The 21,289-nt window shown below is 43.0% G+C and overlaps 1 protein-coding gene across 3 annotated transcripts in view; it reads right to left on the reverse strand.

The window, feature by feature from the left end:
- ADCY5 (adenylate cyclase 5) overlaps positions 1-21,289 on the reverse strand; it is a gene marked incomplete in the record, with an annotated part of 307,551 nt that overhangs the window by 54,790 nt on the left and 231,472 nt on the right. For all 3 annotated transcript variants that reach the window (XM_034786099.1, XM_034786098.1, XM_034786097.1), the window contains 1 exon segment: positions 19,222-19,362. In XM_034786099.1, the coding sequence (XP_034641990.1) occupies positions 19,222-19,362 (141 nt within the window).

The raw sequence follows: 21,289 nt of genomic DNA on the forward strand, positions 1-21,289 counted from the left end.
TGGTAAGACAACTCCCACCTGTTTATGCTCTCTGTATGTGTGTATATATATCTCCTCAATATATGTTCCATTCTATATGCATCCGAAGAAGTGGGCTGTAGTCCACGAAAGCTTATGCTCTAATAAATCTGTTAGTCTCTAAGGTGCCACAAGTACTCCTGTTCTTCTTTTTGCGGATACAGACTAACACGGCTGCTACTCTGAAATTTAACACGAAAATGCATCTCTATGAATGGGAAGGGGGAAATTTCTTGTATTTTGGCAAGTAATTAAAATACACTCCAGGATCATTCAGGTTTATTGAATGAGCTATCTACACGTTTACAGGTCCAACAAAGCCCTGAGAGTTGTTTGAAGGGTCCCAAGAGAAAAATATGCATTTATCTGCAATCTGAAATGTCTATTAACATACCTGATAGAGCAGAATAGCTTCATAAAATAGGTCTCATATGGACTGGACCAAAATCTGCCTTCAGATACCCAGGTACAAGTCTCACTGAAATCAACAGGAGTTATGCCCATGTACATGAGGGCAGAATTTGTACACTGTGTTAAAACTCTAGCAAATGTAGTGATGACAGATGTAGGATTCCATGGGGTTTTTGTGCATCTCAATGACTCCAGCTCAAATGTGTTTATTTTACAAGTAAAATGATGGTATGCTATACTACTGGGGGAATTCTGCTCTACTGCATGCGTGCATAATTAATGAGCCCCACATATTTTTTTTTTTGTGCACAGAAAAATGCTTCTGTCGAAATGTTGCTGCAGCTCTGCCTTTTGCCCACCAAAGGGTGCTGTGGCACAAGAACAGCAGCAGCTCCCTGCCTGCGAGGGAAGAGAGAGAGCAGCCTTCTTCGCAGCCGGCCAGGTCAGGAGAGAGGGGTTATAGGGAGACACACAATGTGGGAGGTCAGATAGGGGCTCATAAGGACAGACTGGGGAAGGGGCTGAATGGGAGTGGAGGCGTAGGACCACGGGGGGAAAAGAGGTGCAGGGCCACATGGTGATGGGGGAGGGGGTGCAGAGCTACGTAGGGGGCAGGGGAGTGGCTTAGTGGGGGCACAGAGACACATGCAGTCAGGGTACAGGGACACATAGGGACAGGGGAGTGGCTGGATGGGGCACAGAGACATAGGGGGACAGGGGAGGGGGGGGGGGGGGGGCACAGAGACACATAGGGATGTGGGAAGGGGTGCAGGGAACATAGGGACAGGGGAGTGGCTGGATGGGACACAGAGACACATGGGACAGAGGGAGGGGGTTCAGGGACACATGGAGACGGGAGTGGTTGGGTGGGGGCACAGAGACACATGGGGACAGGGAGTGGCTGGGTGGGGGCACAGACACATATGGGGACAAGGACAGGGGGTGCAGGGACAAATAGGGACAGAGGTAGTGGTTGGGTGGGGGCACAGAGACACATGGGGACAGAGGAGTGGCTGGGTGGGGGCACAGACACATATGGGGACAGGGACAGGGGGTACAGGGACACAGAGACAGGACAGTGGCTGGGTGGGGGCACAAAGATGCATGGGGATGGGGGAGGGGGTACAGAGCCACATAGGGACAGGAGAGGGGAATGTAGGGCCACATGGGGATGGGGGGAGTGGGTGTCTGAGTCGGGATAGAGGGACACATGTGGACAGGGGGTGCACGGACACATGGGGGTGCAGGAACACATGGGGACAGGGGCAGATGTGCCTGACTGAATGGGAGAGACTAGGGGTCAGCCAGGGTCTGGATGGGGGAAGCTCCCTAACAATCCCTCCTTGTCCCCCCCCAAAAAGCCTGTTCCATACTTTTCCCACCCATACCCAACAACCCTCCAAGTTCACACCCAGGCTCCTTCCCAGCAATTTACTTCCCTCTCCCTCAACTCCTCCATTACCCCGACTCCCCCAAGCCTTGGCACTGCTTCTGAGGGGGTGCGCGAAATTCGGTTCTGTATTGTAGTTTAAATGAATTATTACTCAGAGTTCTGTATCAATATGCCTAGTAAGAAATCTGAATTTTTTTGTCATCTATATTGTTACAGACATATTTGCTGACAGGTATTTTGAAATACACGATAAAAAATAACTGAAACTGTGTGACTACATTGTGTTATTTTGACAAATAAAATATGCAGAATTTTAATATATTGTACGCAGAATTTTTAACTTTTTGTTGCAGAATTCCCCCATGAGTAATGCTAGCACTGCAATCTTAGCCTGGGCACTGAGATTTCCATACACAGCCTGCTGGTCAAATCCTGCCCACAACTGTATTTGTTCATTGACACTGGAGACAATGGCATTGAACAGTTGTAAATGAGGGCGAAAATTTGGCCCTGCAACTGGAAATAAGTTATCAATCTGGTGATGCTATCAGAATCCTGCACATTTTCCCTAAGCTGGGTAGGCTTTCTGGGACGAACAAGAGAAAACATATTTTTGTCACTGAAATCAACAGGTCTGATTGTCTGAATACACAGAGCAGGTCCATTGAACAAGAAAGTGCCATTTTTACAATCGCTTTTCAGACTAAACCCACACTTTAAAATAGAAACTGTAACTCAAACACTGCCATTCAGGCACGCAGAAAGAGGAACCCTCCTGTCCCCCAGCTCTTCTTTACTAACTACTAGCAGACTAATGCCGAATGGGAAGGAAGCATGTTTTACATGCCCAGCAAACTTACTTAGCATGTCCAAGCAACTAAGCCAAAGAATACTACAAGTGCTTTTGGTTTAAGGTTAAAGAGGGACTGAAATATCACTCAGGTATTCGTTTTGCTTAAATTGCTTTACAGCTGTCAAAAGCGTTGATTTTTTCCCCACCTGTATGGAATTTTACAAGATGGTGCCAGGAATAAAAGCCCATTGATTAACCATGTAGACAAAGTGCTCATAATTTGCCTGGTGTCATAGCTAGTTGCACTGACAAAAGAAACCATCTGAACATGAATAGTTATCACCCAACAAACGGGGCGGGGTGAACCTTAATGTAAAAACACAGACACTGCTTGTTAAATATAAAGTCCACATTTTCAGACATGGGTTCCTGGGAGTTAGGGAACTAAATCCATACACAGGAGCCCAAATAAGTGACCTGATTTTCAATGACAGCTGAATATCCACTGTTCCTACTGACTCTACATGTTGACACTACATACCGATACTGAACTCCTAAATTTCAGGTTCCCAAGTTTGAAAATGTAGACCAACCGGGTCAATTTTCTAAAGGACACAGCAGTGATTCTCATAAAAACAGGTGAACACACTACAATGGGCAAACTTTCACAGGTCAACAGAAATTTGACAATCATGCCTAACTGCCCATTTGAGTGTGCAATTACCTGGTTTGCACAAGCAAACTTGGATTTTTTTCTGGCAAGCCCATTTAAAACATTACAAAATAATATTGGGTTAATTTAGACTCTTGTTTAAACACTAAAACTTGCTGGAAACACTGGAAATGATTAATGAGAGACTTCTATACTAGTAGTTCAACTTACGCTGTATTCTTAAAATGAAAGACTCAAAAATGCATACACCAGGTATAGCAAAAATATATTACTTTTTTTTTGTGACTCTTCTCATCTAATGAGGTTAAATATTTAAGAGTGACTTGAATTTTAATTGAAGGGAAGCAGGTTAAAATTATATTTAGTGGGAACCTCTTTAGCTAAGTAAATTAAATTATTCACTTCAAATACTCCCATTTTGAATGAATGATGGCTTCTTCATACAGCAAAACTCATAAAATGGAATTATTATGCAAGAGAACCTGCAAGCTGATTTTTTTTAAATGCACTGTCTAAAAGGCTAAGATATTATTAAAGGAAATACTCCTTATTTGCACAGAAGCACTTCACTGGGATACTGAAAACATTGCTCAGGGATTCAATTGAGACAATCTTAGGGTACTTCCCCATAACATTTCCTCAAGTAGACCCTCTCTAAGCAATTGGCAGAAGAGCATAATCAGTGTTTGGAATTTTCCACATACTTTAGGGCTCTGTTCTGCTCTCAGTAAGCATATGCATTTTTTGCATGATGCCTGTTAGTGGAAATGACATGCCTTTTGAGGCCAATGGGAGTGTGGAGCTGATGTTTGGGGTGGGGGCAGCGTGCGGAGCCCCGTGGCCTCCTTGCCTATGAGCTGGACCTGCTGCTGGCCACTTCCGGGGCACAGTGCGGTGTCAGAACAGGTAGGGACTACTAGTTTTTACTGGCCAGCCGTCAGGGTCCCTGGGTGTTGAGCAAGGCGACCCAGTGCCTTGCATTCCATGACCCAGCACTGGGTCGCGACCCAAACTTTGAAAACCACTGCCTTAAACAATAGTGCTCAGTTGAGAAGCTTAAAATATAGGTGTTGTGAATGCTCAATACCGGTGAAAAATCAGGCCTTGTCTTATCTACATAGCTTGTTTTAAGTCCTCTCCTCAAGTGTCCTTCAGCTTGGTAACTCAATTTGCTCTCTGCTTGGTGAGGTTTAAGGATCCTCTATGTAGATGTGTACACCTTTTCATTCCAGGTGCAATTCAGTGAGTGGCCTTGTAATATTTAAAGTCCTACATGATCAGGACCCCGAATATTTGAGACAATCTCTCCCCTGAAATCCTGATATGGCACTACAGGCCTCTTGTGGCACTGGAACCTGGAAACCAGCTTTGTAGGTTTGCCAGAGGGTCTCCCAATTCAACAACCACAATTCACACCTTGAAGGAAATTGTGGGCACTGAGCACCTCTCAAAACCAAGCCTTAAGACAAAAACAGCATGTCAGTGGTATGACAAAGTGGTAAAATTGAATTCATGATGTGGTTTCAAATGGATCTTTGCCTCCCTTGTCAGCATTGCTCAAGCTGCAATGGAAGGATCTGGCTATGCAAGTCATCTCAGGCCTGCTCTTCCGTGGTTTACTGAATAGTTACGTCAGTGATGCCCCGGGTCTTCACCAGCGCAGCACCACTCTGCTTATAAAGCATTAGCCACACTACAAAATGGAATTGATGGCTTATCCATGATGCCACCCAGACCAATCTCGTGGCTGCTGCAAGGGTGACACAGCAGGGGTCACGACAAAAATCAGAAAGGTAGAGTTCAAAGGAGGTGAAGGACAGTTCTAGAATAAAGACAATGAAACGGGTCCTCTTTTGGGTACAAATCCTCTAGCTCTGTCTAAAAATGAATTGGAAACACATTAAGGCTTTTATCACAATGTATTAACTAAAGAAGGAATGTTCCAGACAGTGTGTTATCTAATCTTTTGTTAAGTCTCATTTTAAATGTCCCCAGTGCCAGAGCTTCTGCCATTTTCCATAGGGGACTACACTATTCCATGATCTAATTGCAATCATAAAGTAATGAAATCTGATAACTGCTGTAAAATTAACATAATCCACCACATATAAATTCAGGAATATTAATCCACACCTAGCTGCACAGGCAGCACAAAGCCAAGACAATAGTATTAACAAGGGATGGACGAGATGATTTAACAGGTCTTCTATCTGTTTGAGCCTATACATTTTAAAACCTACTTTTACAATGAATGAGTCACGAGTAATTATTTTTTATTACAGTGCTTGGAAGGAATGGGAGAGAAAGACTGACCATTATATTGCTGTCTCTGTTCCAAAATTTTATTATATGGATTTATATGAGTGCCTATTGCTCTAACAATTCAAATCATTCTAATCTCCCTGCTTGCTTTATAAACTGACTGAGTTTATTTGAAGTTGCCGATCGATACAGATTGTTTAAAGAAAGTGATAAAACATTTGTCAAATATATGACAAGCAGATCACTATTTCTGTTTCAAGTCAAGAGCCTTTTGAAATAATAATGCCAACTTTGAGAACACTTGTTGCAATAACTAAACTATTGTAAATTTAAGAAGGAAGGTGAATAGTCTTACATCTGCCTTTTACCTTTTCATTCAGCTCCAAGGATGTGACAGCCTCTGGTCAGTCTACCTCTACTGTCCACACCACCATAACAATTGGCAGCTTCATTGGCAGCCCAAGCAAAGATTTTAAGGAATGAGTCAGCATGAAGAACAAACTATGCAAAGTGTGCACCCGCAGAGCAAGGTTGAGGCATATTTGCAAGGTAGTCTAGGAAGCTTCCACTGCTCCTGCCCTGCGCTGTACCCATTTCGTGACTTGAGGGGTTTAGTTCCAACGGTGCCAATCGGAACTTTTCACAGGCAGTAAAAAGTGACGAGTTGTTCCTTAAACATTATTTAGTATCGGGTGTCCAGCTGCTGGCTCGTGATTTAGATTTGGTCAACATGGTGGATATATCTGGCCCAGCGACAGATTCATTTTCTGCAGAATGAAAGTTTTCACTGAATCCCCTACCCCCCAAAACGTTTCTTGTCATTATGGTTATTAAGATAACCTTCCAAATGTAGCACTGTCTTATCCAGAAGCAACACCCCTGAGGGGTGTGAGCCTCACACACTTACCAGTTTTCACTGAACTTTTAATCTTGATGATGACAATTCAGGGGCCATATTTTCACATGGAACAGGTCAGAGTGATGGGCCTACACTGTGCATACAACTACCACAACAGGGCTTGCAAATTTGGTAAATTAACTTTCAAATGGCCAAGAAACAAAGACAGAAATATCAGTAAACCTGGGAAGTGCTCTGTATCATTCCTTCCCATCCTTAATCCCCTCCCACCAAGTGATGATGACTGCAACAACAACTTTATTTTCTATTTTCGAAATGGCATTAAAATTAAAGTGCCCAATCTTAGATACGTTGAGCCTGAAATCAAAGCAACTGAGCAACAATCAACATCTCTCATTGACTTCAACTGCAGCATCACGGAAATGATTTTGTTGAAGGTTCAGCATCTAAGAACTGTGACATTCAAAAAATCAGAGCCCCTGTTAGAAAGTTTTGGCATTCATTGTTAACTAAGTGCCACAATTCTACCTTGATATTTGTGCAAAGCTCCCAGTGATATCAGAGGGAGTTCTGCTGTGCATTAAGGGTAGGTAACGTATGGCCTTATTTTTGTATACTTGGATCATAGACAATAATTAAACATGTAATTCAGTCCACATTCTAGACTGCAGTTGACACTTTTGATTTAATGTCTTAAACGACTTTTCAGTACATGGAATAGGTTAAGCTTTTGATACATTATTTACATTAATTATGTAAAGCATTTGGAGAAATGGTTTGTTCAAAAGATGCCGTTCAAAACAAAATGGTCTAGAATGTTCCTGTATTATTAGAGCAATTTCAAGGTTTTTAAGTAAAAATAAGAATGTAATAAATGTAAAGTCCCCTTCACTCAAACTCATTACCATACAGATATCAGTTGAAGAACTTCAGGTTTTATATGCTAATTATATGTAAAACAATAAGTGCTGACTTTTAACTTTATTTTAAAGAACTTAATACAGGATGATTGCCAGTCTTGATCCACCAAAATAAAGTTAGACTTTCATTGTATTTAGCCTATATGAGGTATTAAACATTTTTATGGTGGTTCCATGAAGTTCTATGCACTCTCCAGACACTGAAGAAGAAGAATATGGATCATAGATATTAAGCATTCTCCACACAAGTACAGCAATCCCATTGAAATCAAGGGAGTTGTTCTGGTGTAACTGGGAAGAGTTTTCTTACTGAATTTGAGCTACCTAAAGATCTAGCTGTAAGAACAAAACAAACTAGATTGGCGATTTCCTACAAGCTCATACACCATAGTGATGAGCATGGTATAAAAACATATAAAGATTAGACTAGAATAGAATGATTGATATTTTCTCACTTCTGAAGTCAAACAAATTACAAACCAATTCTCAGAGTCTAAAAATGATGGGGAAAAAATAGTGGGTCAAATCTATTCTCGGCTGCCCTATTCCACACTGTAGACAATGATTATCAAATGATTGCTTGAAAAGAAAATAATGATGAACTTGTTCAGGGCTGATGAGAACTGATCAGCCCCCCCTTTGTCTCACTCACAGGAGTAAATCCTCTTGCCTTCAGTGAGATTGCACGGAGGTAAATGAGAGGAATATTTACCCCACTATGTTTTTTTCTTCAAATCATAGTTGATAGAACAGAAATACTTGGGGGAGTAAAGTTAGGAGGGTTTGCTGTGTTGAGACTTTTTCCAACCTTGATTTCCTGAATAATGGGAGTCATTGTGAGGCAGTGTGGAGGCAAGGAATGTCGTAAATAGGCTGCTTTCGTTGCACAATATGGAGACAGTCGTTTGAGTTAACGCAGTGCATGGTACTAAGTGTCTTTTTTTTTTTTTTTTTTTAACGGCTGAATGAGCAGGCAGCTATGCAAGGGCTCTTTTATTGGGATGTAAAAATCCAATACAATATTTGGTACTACATTCTGCTCTTGGGTGCCCACAGAGCTCCAAATGAAACCACATGGAGTCTCAAATGTGTTTATGTAGGCCTTTAATTGTTGCATTAATAGTATCCAAAATATTTTTTCCAATGTGCTATAACTTTAACACATTTATTGTCAGGTTATTTTTTAAACTGCATTTGACTGTGTTTCAATTTTATGTTGGAATTAGCTCTGCAATTGTATCACCAGGTGATCCTGGCAGAAAGGGTAAAAGTCAGATATCTAAGGGTATGTCTATACCTAAGTCAACCTATGTTAGGTCGATTTACAGCCACCACAGTAATTACTGCAGTGGCTGATGTCCACACCGCCCTCCTTCTGTCGGCGCTACGTGTCCTCACTAGGAATGCTTCCACCGACTGAAGAAGGCCAGTTTGGGGGACTGAAAGCCAGGGCTCTCCCGACAGGAGCCCAACTGCTCCCTGGGCTCTCAGCTCCCTGCTGGGAGCAGGGGTCAGCCACCCGTGCTTCTTGCCTCCCCACTCCCAGATGGGAGTGGGGGGGGGGCAGCTGCCTGGGCTTCTTGGCTCCCTGAGTGGGGAGCAGGGAGCTTCTGGGCAGCAGCCCAGCTGGGAGCAGGGAGCCGGGGGCATTCGGGCTGTAGCTGCCCCACTTTCTTGTCAATTTCATAGCTCTAGTATGGAGTCGTGAAGCTGACAAGACAGCCAACAGCCAATGTAAGGAATGCAGTGTGTACACAGAGCTATCCACAGACACTGCGTCGTCCTACCTCTACTGACCTAAGTGCTACGCCTCTCGTGGAGGTGGAGTTATTGTGTCGGTGTAGTAGGGCACTTACCTTGGCAGAACAAGGCTGTAGTATGTACACTGACATAATTAGGTCGACGTAAGCTGCCCTATGTTGACCTGTGCAGTGTAGACCAGGCCTCAGTTAAATCAAAGTTAAAATCATAGACGTTTGCACCCAAAATTCCTTTCTTTCCTCTTCCCTCAACCCCTGGGTTTTAGCTAACAGAGCAGTCACCCTATTGGTGCAGACCTCTAAAATCAGCTTGCCTCTCCATGGGCCTGATTCTGGCATGGTGCTGAGTGCCTCCTGAACTGCTCCGTCTCCCATTCTCTACAATGGGAGTGGAGGGAGCCTGACACCTTTCAGGAGCTGCTCATGCCTTCCCCTCTTGTAGAACTAAATCCACTAAGCAGGAAAATAGTCTTGGAGACTTAAAGCTCTCGTGGAGAGTCCACTGAACCTGCAGCTCAGCCTCTGCTCTCTACAGGTCCCATGTGCAGTCCGGGGCTTAACTCAGCAGCTCTCAAATCTTTCCATTACCTTTGCTCAGCTGTTCAGCATCTCACCCACCCACTCACATGAAAGAATCCAAGCATGTGAAGTCTTGATGCTTGGTTTCAAATTAGCATTGCACATTTCAATTTTTTTTATTCCTAAAACGACTCAGTTTCAGATCCTCTCCCTCTAAGAGTACGTCTACACTGCAATTAAAAACCGAAGGCTGGCCCATGCCAGCTGACTTGGGCTCAGACTAAGGGGCTGTGTAAGTGCAGTGTAGCCATTCAGGGTCAGGCTGCAGTGTGAGCTCTAGGACCCTCCAACCTCACAGAGTCCTGGAGCCCAAACATCTACATTGTTGTTAAAAAGCCCCTTACCCCGAGCCCCATAAGCCTGAATCAGCAAGCATGGTACAGTCATGGGATTTTAACTGCAGCTTAGACATACCCGAAGTGAAACAATAATGGGGAGAGATGCCTGGAGTTCACACCAGCACTCAGCTGACATTTTGGGAAATTTGCTCCTGCTTGCTTAAAAGGGCTTTTTACTTGAAGCCCCACCTTTTCCCCGAGACACGTGCTAGCTGTCAACCTAAGCAGTTATACTTCTGTTGGCATAAGAGGAATATAATGAACATATGGTAGCCTTTGGAACCCATGCCAGCACTTATGCATGAGCAACTAGAAAGATAGCATGATGCACGTCACACTGCTTTTTCTAAAGGTCAAAACCTAACTGTCCAATGGCCACAAAGGCACTTTCCAATCTGTGTATTTTCAGGTGAAGTGCCGAACCCTGCCACCATGACAGACAATTGGCACTAAAAGGAACTCTTGATAAAAACAAATTATTTTTAGTTCCACAAAGAGAAGAGCAAACAGGCATATTTTTTGTGTGGAAAGCCAAACAAGTGTTATTAAATGTACAACAACTAACTGAAGCCAGAGTACTTTCGTTTATTATAGATTATGGTATGCAACCTTAATTCAGCACCCAGGTGTGTATGGATTATGATAGTCTTTAATTACATGGTCACCTACTACTTTTTTCACAGGATCTAGTATGGACATTCAAAATTCTGTCTTCAGAGCAGGGTTTGAAAGATGTGCAGAAAATAATCCATAGGGCAATGAGGATAAAACAAAATATTAAATAACCACTCCTGAAGTGAGTATTGTCCATTCTGTCCACTGAATGCGGCAAAAGTCCTATGGAAAAAAACTAATATGTTATCATGTAATTAAAAACTACCATAATGCAGAGGCACATGGGGACTGGCATTTCCTGATGTTGATTGCTTTATGTTAAAAGAACACGATTAAGGTTGCAAAGTAGTTTTTGTGTGTGCGCAATATTTACAAACCAAAGACTCTCACACTCAACACCCTTCCTTTGAGACTACATGGACAAAAGCCTCCCGCCATGTTGTACATTTATGGAGAATGGACTGAGATCAGAAGGCAGAGGCAGACTTCTCCCCCTAGTGTATGTATCAGGACTTGCTGCACCTTTCAAGTGCTTCTTGAGTGCTAGGATGGGGGCCCCATGAAGTCTGCTGGTCTGTTGAGTCAGGGGCACAGTCAGCAAGCTCTTGGCCCCCTACCCATGAGTCAGCAGCACACACTTGTGGACGGCATACATGTGTGGAGCAGCAATAAGCAGTGCTTCCTACCAGTCTACCCGAACCATCCTGCCTGTCAATTCCTCTGGTAACAATGTTATCCTTCCACTTGCAGCCAGATGAACACTGTGTGCTGCGGCATGTGATCTCTGTGGGTTGCACTTTCTTATTAAAGATATGGCTGGCTGCAATCTGTTGCATTTTATAGTAATTTGGCAGTGGCTCCCAGGAACTCATCAAGGAGCCAGTGTAAAGCTCAGATGGGCAGTCCTGAGAGAGAGCATAAGATTCCTTTTTTCAAAGATGTACCACACTTACTCCGCTACAGACTGTGTTTGTGACCTTGGCCAGGAGATTTAGTTTTTACATTCCTATTTTACAGATGGGGGCACTGAGACACAAAGATATTCCCTGACCCCATGGGTGTGTGAGAGACTAAAATACATTCATCCATCCTAACACACTCCAAGATCTTAAGTCTGGAAGGTGTTACAGAAAAGCAAAGTATTGTTACTATTGAACAAGTGAAAACATCCTCATAATCACCACGTTTTCAAGCCACCTGTGTTATTAACCCCCTTAAATTAAAAATAAAACCCGAGTGTGTAACAGTGAGGAGCAGGAACTCTGTTCCTTTGTGTATATCGCACACACAGTGCAAACAAAATTGTGTCTCCCTGGGGGAATAAATACTAGTTTATTCTGGGTCCACTACCGTTGCTTTAGAAAGAACAAATATCCTAAGAGTAACAAAAATAGAAACCAGCTGACAGCAGATTCTTTCACATAGTTACTCTGGCTCTTTTCCAGTTCTGTGCAGTCACAATGCCGATCTTGTCCAGGTCTCTTCCACTCGGTTTGCTTTGGCTAATTAACATGAGCGAGATGACTCTAATTGCTCTACACTGTTTATGCTGGAAGAGGCATCACAAGCAACAAACACAGGCCCATCAAGGGAACAGTGGCCCAGTAAGGTTTACAGTAGAGTCTGCCAACTGACAGCAGTTTCTCACACAGGGCAGATTATTTTCTCCATTACTTTTTTTGGAGCAGGCAGGTATTTCTCATGGTGTCTGTTTCCCATCCTCCCTTGCCTTTAAATGCCAGAGGGATATAGTGCTGAGGCTGGCAAAGAGCAAAGAAAGAGGGTTTGGTGGAAATCCTGTGAGGAGCTGAGGCAGTTTACATTGAGGGGGGAATGAAGCAGAGTCCCGGGGATCTGGACCCCACAGGGAGGAGTCACATGTATGGCAGTGTGCCAGAAACAGAGGGGCCTAGGCAGTAGTGCAGTGTGCCCTGGGCAGTGGTGCAGTGCGCCCTGATTGGTGCAAGCTGGCCACCTCCTAGATGGGTTCTGTTGCTCTACTTGGGAGGAAGATCAAGAATGGAGGAGTGGGAGGAAGAAGATCATAGAATCATAGAAGATTAGGATTGGAAGAGACTTCAGCAGGTCTCTAGTCCAACCCCCTGCTCAAAGCAGGATCAACCCAACTAAACCATCCCAGCCAGGGCTTTGTCAAGACGGGCCTTAAAAACCCCTAAGGATGGAGATTCCACCGCCTCCCTAGGTAACCCACTCCAGTGCTTCACCACCCTCCTAGTGAAATAGTTTCTCCTAATATCCAACCTAGACTTCCCCCACTGCAACCTGAGACTATTGCTTCTTGTTCTATCATCTGCCACAACTGAGAACCACCGAGCTCCATTCTCTTTGGAACCCCCCTTCAGGTAGTTGAAGGCTGCTATCAAATCCCTCCTCACTCTTCTCTTCGGCAGACTAAATTAGCCCAGTTCCTTCAGCCTCTCCTCGTAAACCATGTGCCCCAGACCCCTAATCATTTTCGTTGCCCTCCACTGGACTCCCTCCAATTTGTCCACATCCTTTATGTAGTGGGGGGGCCCAAAGCTGAATGCAATACTCCAGATGTGGCCTCACCAGTGCAGAATAGAGGGGAATAATCACTTCCCTCAATCTGCTGGCAATGCTCCTACTAATGCAGCCCAATATGCTGTTAGCCTTCTTGGCAGTAAGCACACACTGTTGATTCATATCCAGCTTCTTGTCCACTGTAATCCCCAGGTCCTTTTCTGCAGAACTGCCACTTAGCCAGTCGGTCCCCTTCCATCCTAAGTGCAGGACTCTGCACTTGTCCTTGCTGAACCTCATCAGATTTCTTTTAGCCCAATCCTCCAATTTGTTTAGATCACTCTGGACCCTATCCCTACTCTCCAGCGTATCTACCTCTCCCCCAGCTTAGTGTCATCTGCGAACTTGCTGAGGGTGCAATCCATCCCATCATCCAGATCATTAATGAAGATGTTGAACAAAACCAGCCCCAGGACAGACCCCTGGGCACTCTGCTTGATACTGGCTGCCAATTAGACATCAAGACATTGATTGCTATCCGTTGAGCCTGACGATCTAGACAGCTTTCTGTCCACCTTATAGTCCATTTATCCAATCCATACTTTTTTAACTTGCTGGCAAGAATACTGTGGAAGACCATATAAAAAAAACAAACGATATCCTGGCCCATGTGAACACTCCTTCTTTGAGAATAATAAACCTAACCCAAATGTGTCAACTTGATGTTCTGCGTTGTTGGTATCACAGTATGATTCTAGCCCAACTTAGTTCACACTCTGGAAACCCATCCCCAGAGCACAAAGAGAACATGAGGACTAGCTACATCCCAGAGTACCCAGTGCTCTCCCGCTAACAATGCCCCATTGCTGGTGAGAAGTGCTCTACTGGGCTGGTGTCTCACTGCAAGGATGGCTGCATTGCATCATGACATAAGTGTCATGTTACAATGAAGTGACAAGATAAAGCTTACAAAGTTATAAAAAAAAAGGTATGGGCACTGCAACCACTAATCCATCTCACCCAGTAACATTAATATATTTCAAACCTCAGAGCCCCCATGTCCAGAATTTAAAAAAATAATCAAATTGCCATTAGAACATTTCTCTCTGTCCTCCTGAATGTGGAAGTTTGATTTCAAAATGTCTTTGCTGAGGAAATGCAATTCAGAAGAGTGTAGTTTCTCTTCTGTGTGACAACAGGAAGGCCAAAAGAAATGCTTTAAAGACACCCTTAAGACAAACATTAAGAGATGTGGCATAGATACCATGCACTGGGAGACGGTAGCCCAGGACTGGCCAAGGCTTGCCAGAGTAGGGACTATCGCTTTTGAGGAAAATCGCTTTACCCTGGTCACAGAAAAATGCCAGAAAAGAAAGGACAGATGATTGTCATGTAGCAATCATGGCCCAACACTACCTTCCAACATTACCTGTAATGTTTGCCAACGAGTTTGCGGCTCAAGGATTGGACTCCTCAGTCACCAAAGGACCCATAAAAATAAAAACCTGGCTAAAAGAGCATCCCTGACCCCGAGGGATCGCCAAAACCTTTATACCACACCATCATGGGCTGGGAATGGGAAAAAATGCACAGTGAGTGGTATGGAGGGAAGGGCACATTTTCAGGAGCTTGGGATGACTGTTACTCATGAAGGTCAAAGCCATGACATCATCCCACGTAAGTGCTGATAAAACCTGTGTCCACCTACACATATTTTTGTGCACCCATATTTTATGTCTATTTTACCCACAGACATATAGTTTACAGACATAGTGTGCATGTGTGCACACAACACAGGGTATGCATCTAATACAATAGCGGCAACATGTATTTTATACCACACACATCCACTGCACTGCCCATGTGGCAGGGTAGAAAGCTAACTATTACAACGCTGCAGAAGAGAATTTACCTTAAGGGAGAAAAAAATCCCACCTATGATTGAAACAGCAAACCACCTGCCTAGTGGACATTAAAATGATCTTTTCCATGGAGAATGCAGGTGTTATTTTTGGCTACAGCATCACAAACAAAAGGAAAGTGTTGTGTAAAAGTGATAGCGGGGGGTCTCAAAACCTGAAAATAAGTAAAAAACAAAACCGAGTCAGTTTCAAATTGGTTTTTGGGAATGAATCTGACACAAAGAGTTGTAGGCAACGTCAGTCTCTCAAATTAAATTCTCCCATCAGTGTAACCAAGAAGTATTAACTGCTACTAAAAGGAATGGAGGTTGATCTACCAGGAAAGAATTTCTGAGCTGCAGACTCTTTCTAAAGGTAAAAGTCATTGCAAATTAAGGTACAAGATATGTAAAGGAATGAGAAAGTGACACTGTCTTCCCTTGTTCCAGAACTCTCTCCCACCCCCAAACAATTGGCAGCACATCTTTTTTTAATCTTATCTTGATATGTCAATAAATAATTATGTTTTTCCAACTGAACAACGAGCTAGACATGGCAAACTGTAATTAACAGCATGAAGCATAATACCATTTGGCATGCTCACTCCTCTTTTTTGAATAGGATGATGCAACAACCCTTTTCAAGCCAATTCAAAAGAAACTTCTCCTTATAATTACATGCTATCTTGATTAGGATTTGCTAATAACATCATGCCTATTGAGTCCGAACTACTGAAAAAACAACATAGATTTGTCCACTAACAAAATGTACTGCCAGACAGATAATATGTTATGGCTATTTCATGGAACTACATTTAAAGAGCTTGGGAAGGGAAAAAAAGCCTGCATTCATTAAACAAGATCACATGACTATGGGGATACAAATGGATTAGGCTTCATTATTGTGAAGGTAAAAGATATTATAGGCAGACTGGTAGCACCACCTATAATTAAGGTTATCTGACACTTCCCATTATAAGACTCTGTTTTCAGCTGCTTATAACTTCACCAAACTAATTGTTTGGGCTGAAATTTTACATGCAGAGGCCTGCATTTGGCTGAATTTTTAGGAACATTTTGTTATGCCCTTGTTAAAAATGTCTGGTAATAATTTCCACTCCTAGTATCCCCGTGCTTTGGAGCAGGGTCTTGAAATTTGGCTGGGGAGTGGCCTTTGTGTCAGCAATGTGCTTTTTGCCATGCCTGTGAAAGTCTGCCTACGTTTGGCCATGTTATCAGCCTTTGGGGGAGAAAATCACAGTTTGCACATGCTCCATAGAGACTTAGATTTTACCAGTTAAAATCTCCAAAGATTCTATCCTCACTGAGTATACTTGAGCCCCTCACAACCCCTTTGCGTGACCAGACTCTGCATGCAATCATCACAGAGCGGCTGAGCATACTCCCTCCAGCCCAGAACTATGGGGTGAATTTCTCTGTATGAAAGGTGAATTGGATGGGTGAATTGGATTTTCTCTGTAATGGCTGCTCCTAGCTGCGGTGAGCCAGGCCACCTGAATGACGGAATTTCCTAATTTCTGAGTGCTTAATGTTGCAACTTGAATAATGTTCTTTTAACATAGTTTTTTTGGTGTGTAATGTCAATGATAAGTAAGGCTGCAAATCATTTACGGAGGTCATGGGAAGTCACGGCTTCCGTGACTTTCTGTGAGCTCCGTGAATTTTGCAGCGGCAGTGGCAGTGGGGCCACAGGCTGCCCCGCGCCCAAAGTGGCAGTGGTGGTGGGGCCACGGGCCGCCTCCCGTCCAGAGCGGCAGCAGGGCCAGGGGCCGTCCCCCACCAGGATCAGCGGCAGTGCCACAGGCTACCCCCCGCTCAGAGTGGCAGCAGGGGCACGGGCTGCCCCCCCAGCAGAAGCATCACCCCATGCTACTCCCCTCCCCCCCCAGCAGCAGTTTTCAGGAGCGCCCCCCTCATTAAGGCTACGTTTTAGTCACAGGTATTTTTAGTAAAAGTCATGGACAGGGCTCAGGGGCCGTGACTTTTTAATTGCCCATGACCTGTCCATGACTTTTACTAAAAATACCCGTGACTAAAACATAGCCTTAATGATAAGCAGTTTGCAGAAAAATACAGAGACCTTCAATCATACCTAATTATGTTTAGTGGAAACAAAAAAATAATTCTCCTATCATTCAGTAAGCGTTGCAATTTCAAAAATATATGGAGGTGTATGCGACATGCCACATAATTATGTGTGCAAAATATATGTGTGTATATAGTTTATAATTTCCAATTGGCTGTCGTAGAGAGAGTACACTTATAAAGTCTGCGGACAATACCAAGCTGGGAGGGGTTAGGAGGATTGGATTAAAATTCAAAATGATTTGGACAAACTGGAGAAATGGTCTGAAGTAAATAGGATGAAATTCAATAAGGACAAATGCAAAGTACTCCCAGAAGGCATGATCAGTTGCGCATATACAAAATGGGAAATGACTGCCTAGGAAGGAGTATTGCAGAAAGGAATCTGGGGCTTACAGTGGATCACAAGCTAAATATGAGTCAACAGTGTAACTCTCTTGGGGGGGAAAAAAGGCAAACATCATTCTGGGTTGTATAAGCAGGAATGTTGTAAGCAAGACACAAGAAGTAATTCTTCCACTCTATTCTGTGCTGATAAGGCCTCACCTGGAATACTGTGTCCTGTTCTGGGCGCAACATTTCAGAAAATATGTGGACAAATTGGGCAAAGTCCAGAGGAGAGCAACAAAAATGATTAAAGGTCAAGAAAACATGACCTATGAGGAAAGATTGAAAAACACTGGGTTTGTTTAGTTGGGAGAAGAGAAGACTGAGAAGGGACATGATAGCAGTTTTCAAGTACATAAAAGTTTGCAACAAGGCGGAGGGTGAAAAATTGTTATCCTTAACCTCTGAGGATAGGACAAGAAGCAATGGGCTTAAATTGCAGTTAAGGAGGTTTAGGCTGGACATTAAGAAAAACTTCTTGTCAGGATATTTAAGCACTGGAACAAATTGCCTAGGGAAGTTGTAGAATCTCAGTCATTGGAGATTTTTAAGAACAGGTTAGACAAACACCTGTTAGGAATGGTCTAGTTATTACTTAGTCCTGCCTTGAGTGCAGGGGTCTGGACTAGATGACCTCTTGCGGTTCCTTCCAGCCCTACACTTCTAGGATTCTACAATCTCAGAGACATATCCATTTGTAACCGAAACACATTTTTAATTTTGCCCTGAATTAACTTGAAATGTAGATGAAAGGAAATTCATTTATTTTAAAAGCTTTGATTAATCAATGATTAATAAGTTAATGTTTGTAAACCAATGTGACTATGCAAATTACTACAGAAGTGCTAAGTATTATTATTATGTTACTATTATGAATTGCCTATTAAAATAAAGTGTTTTCTTTTCCTTCATCTTTATTTCCCTGTATTCCCTGCAAGAAAGACTCATCATCTCCAATGTTGCCTAAAATGAGCCAGAGAGCAGCACTGCCCTGTCAAGAAGTTGTGTTGGCAATTGGTTGGATATCAAATTCAATTTTCCCAAAGGAAGGCTAGGAACTAGAGACCCATTGCCATAGGTCAACTATTCCATATGCTTTACAGTGTATTCTTGAGTGCTATGTATAGTGCAATCTTAAATAATTCACGGGATGGAGCTGCCACTTTTCCTTTGGAGAGTTGCAAGTCATGAAAAAGATTCTCTGGAGACCAATGAGTATAAATGATGACATTACTTACAGTAGGTGTACATAAAAAATCCAAAGCAATGAAAATAACCGTTGGCAATTAATCTCTTTTACATATGGAAAACTTGGTGTCTACACATATTTAGTAGAAAACTTGCTTTTCTCACTCAACGTGGGGTGAGTGTTCACAACATGGTGAAGAGTTAAATAAAAGCAGTCTTTTTTTTGCCATTCAACCTCCCATCTCAGTATTAGTCATCCTCAAATAACCTAGGGCCCAATCCCACAAAAAACTTGTGTCCAGGAGTACCTAGTACTGCTGTGAATTGTCCTTCTGAAGTCAAGGTAATATTCACCGTGTCCAATAGTAAGTGTGTGCAGCATTGGCCCCTTAGTCTGTAAATTCCTCCGAGGGAGGGACTGTGCCCTATTTTTCTGCAATGTGCCATACACAGCCCCTGGTGCTCTATAAATAATAAACAATAATAATAAATATTCCATAAAGCAAAACATCTTTACCATTCTCTTCATCTCCTTGGAGACCTGGTGAGCACCCAGATGGTTGTAAAAGGGGCGATCCACACCCCAGTGTGGAGGGTTATGGCCGATGGAATTGGTGCGCTGTCTGTTCGTCTTGGCTATTGTCGCTTTCTCATCTTTCTAAAATAAAAACGTGAGAGAATTGCATGACGTATTTTGAAACATTTTACATAGCAATCACTTTGTTTCTGATCATTCATCCCCCTGCATTAACCTATTAATCATGCACTTCAACAGAAATAAGGAGCTTTCATCTGATCATTTCTTTACTGCTTTATTTCCTATCCTTCCAAGCGTCACAGATAAGTAAAATGGGACAGTTTTTCAAAGGACTCAAAATTTGTTGCCCACCATTTTACTAGCAAATGATAACTCCTCTCCTCTGTGAGGACACACAGCTCTGGTGCATGCAAACAGGGTGTCTTTTTTTGCCTTGAGACTGAACAATTAAATTCAGGAACAAAATTGTAGTTCTGAGGGGAGAGACTGTGTTAAGATTCCTTGGAAAACATGAATCAATGTGCCTGCAATTTACGGGACAAAGGCAGAGGGCTGATCTTAGTAAAGAACTAGGAGCCAGGTTTCAATTCTGGCACTGATCCTGCCCTCCTGTACAATGGGGATGCCTCCCAAAGAAGGGGTGAAGAATACTTAATGTTTGCTGGGTACTGTACTTGGTAAGTGCTAAGAAGAAAATAATGGTACTGCACAAGGTGAAAAAGGTGTTTTCTCCTCTTCAACTCTAACTGCACATTTTGTCTTTGACTGAAATGCTCCCGAAGTTGAAGGGTGTTTGGTGGTAAGAGATAGCTATGAAATTTGGACCTGACTCAAGACTGCTGCAAAGGTTGGGTGTGTTTGAACCCAGATATTTATTTCAGGCCCATCACCAATAAAAACAGAAGTGCAGGGCGCTATGGGGTGACATAATAGTATTGTGAATTACTTATTTTGAGGGTGTTTTCTAGCTAATGAAAAGCACTGCTTTTTCAACATAGGATTTTCTCTGTCCTCCCCTTGTTGGCCTCTGCTTTGTAGAGGAGGCAGGAGTAGCTTGTACAGAATCAATCCTGCAGTTTTCATTCAGACCAAGATTTCAACAAGAGTAGTAGGGTTGCTTAGTAGGGAACTAGGTGATCTGACCACGTTGACTCAACAAAAACCAACGTGGCCGTGGTCATAAGCATGTTAATATATCATTCCTGAGAGATGGGTGACTCTTGGAGAGTTCGGGGGTTCTGTTGGAATGAGCATTTGAAAAGTTGTTTTTTTAATAGCTTGTGAGGTCACCCTTTTTTGAAGATTTCCTGGATCTGGCTGAGCACAAGCACCAGAACAGACTCATGTAATTATTATTGCGTATCTTGGATTTCAAAGCCAGGAATTGCAGAGGCAGCAAAACAATTTTAGAAAAGAAAAAGCCACCATTTTTTCAAAATGATTGAGCCTGGTTCAGCTCAAGTCTTAGATGAAGATACAGGTTAGTCCATATAGTCTCCATACGGATTCTCTTGTCCCAAGCAGTAACTGTGGTTTCCAAGGCATTCACCACGTTTCTGTCACGTTCTCACAGAATGACTGGTGCTATTTCCATGGTAACCAGAGAGTTAACTGTCACGTTTTATATTGTCATGCTTTTCTGAATTAAAAATTTGTAAATTTAGTGCTGGGGAAAGGTGCTAGATTGACAGCCATGGAGACGTTACTCTTAATAGCCACTGGATAATAACAGCCTGGGGTTGCTACTGCCCCAAGGCTGCATTTGAACTGCTGCAAGGGTTCTATCTATCTCATTACCGATTCCCAGGTCGCTGGGAGCACTGCTAGTGTATTACTACAATGGGCTGGGGGCAACCGCAAAGAACTTTCAGCTCCATTGCAAAACTGAGAAGAAGAAGCCACACATTATCACAAACTACTGAAGCCACAGAAAGACAGGTGTGGGGAAACAAACCTTATGACTCTCACTCCTGTCTCTCACCTGCATCAAACCAGCATCGTTTAATCTATAAGAGCTGAAACTGTGAACATTTTGTGCCAGATGAAC

The sequence above is a fragment of the Trachemys scripta genome, chromosome 11, assembly GCF_013100865.1.
Source record: "Trachemys scripta elegans isolate TJP31775 chromosome 11, CAS_Tse_1.0, whole genome shotgun sequence".
NCBI lineage: Eukaryota > Metazoa > Chordata > Testudines > Emydidae > Trachemys > Trachemys scripta.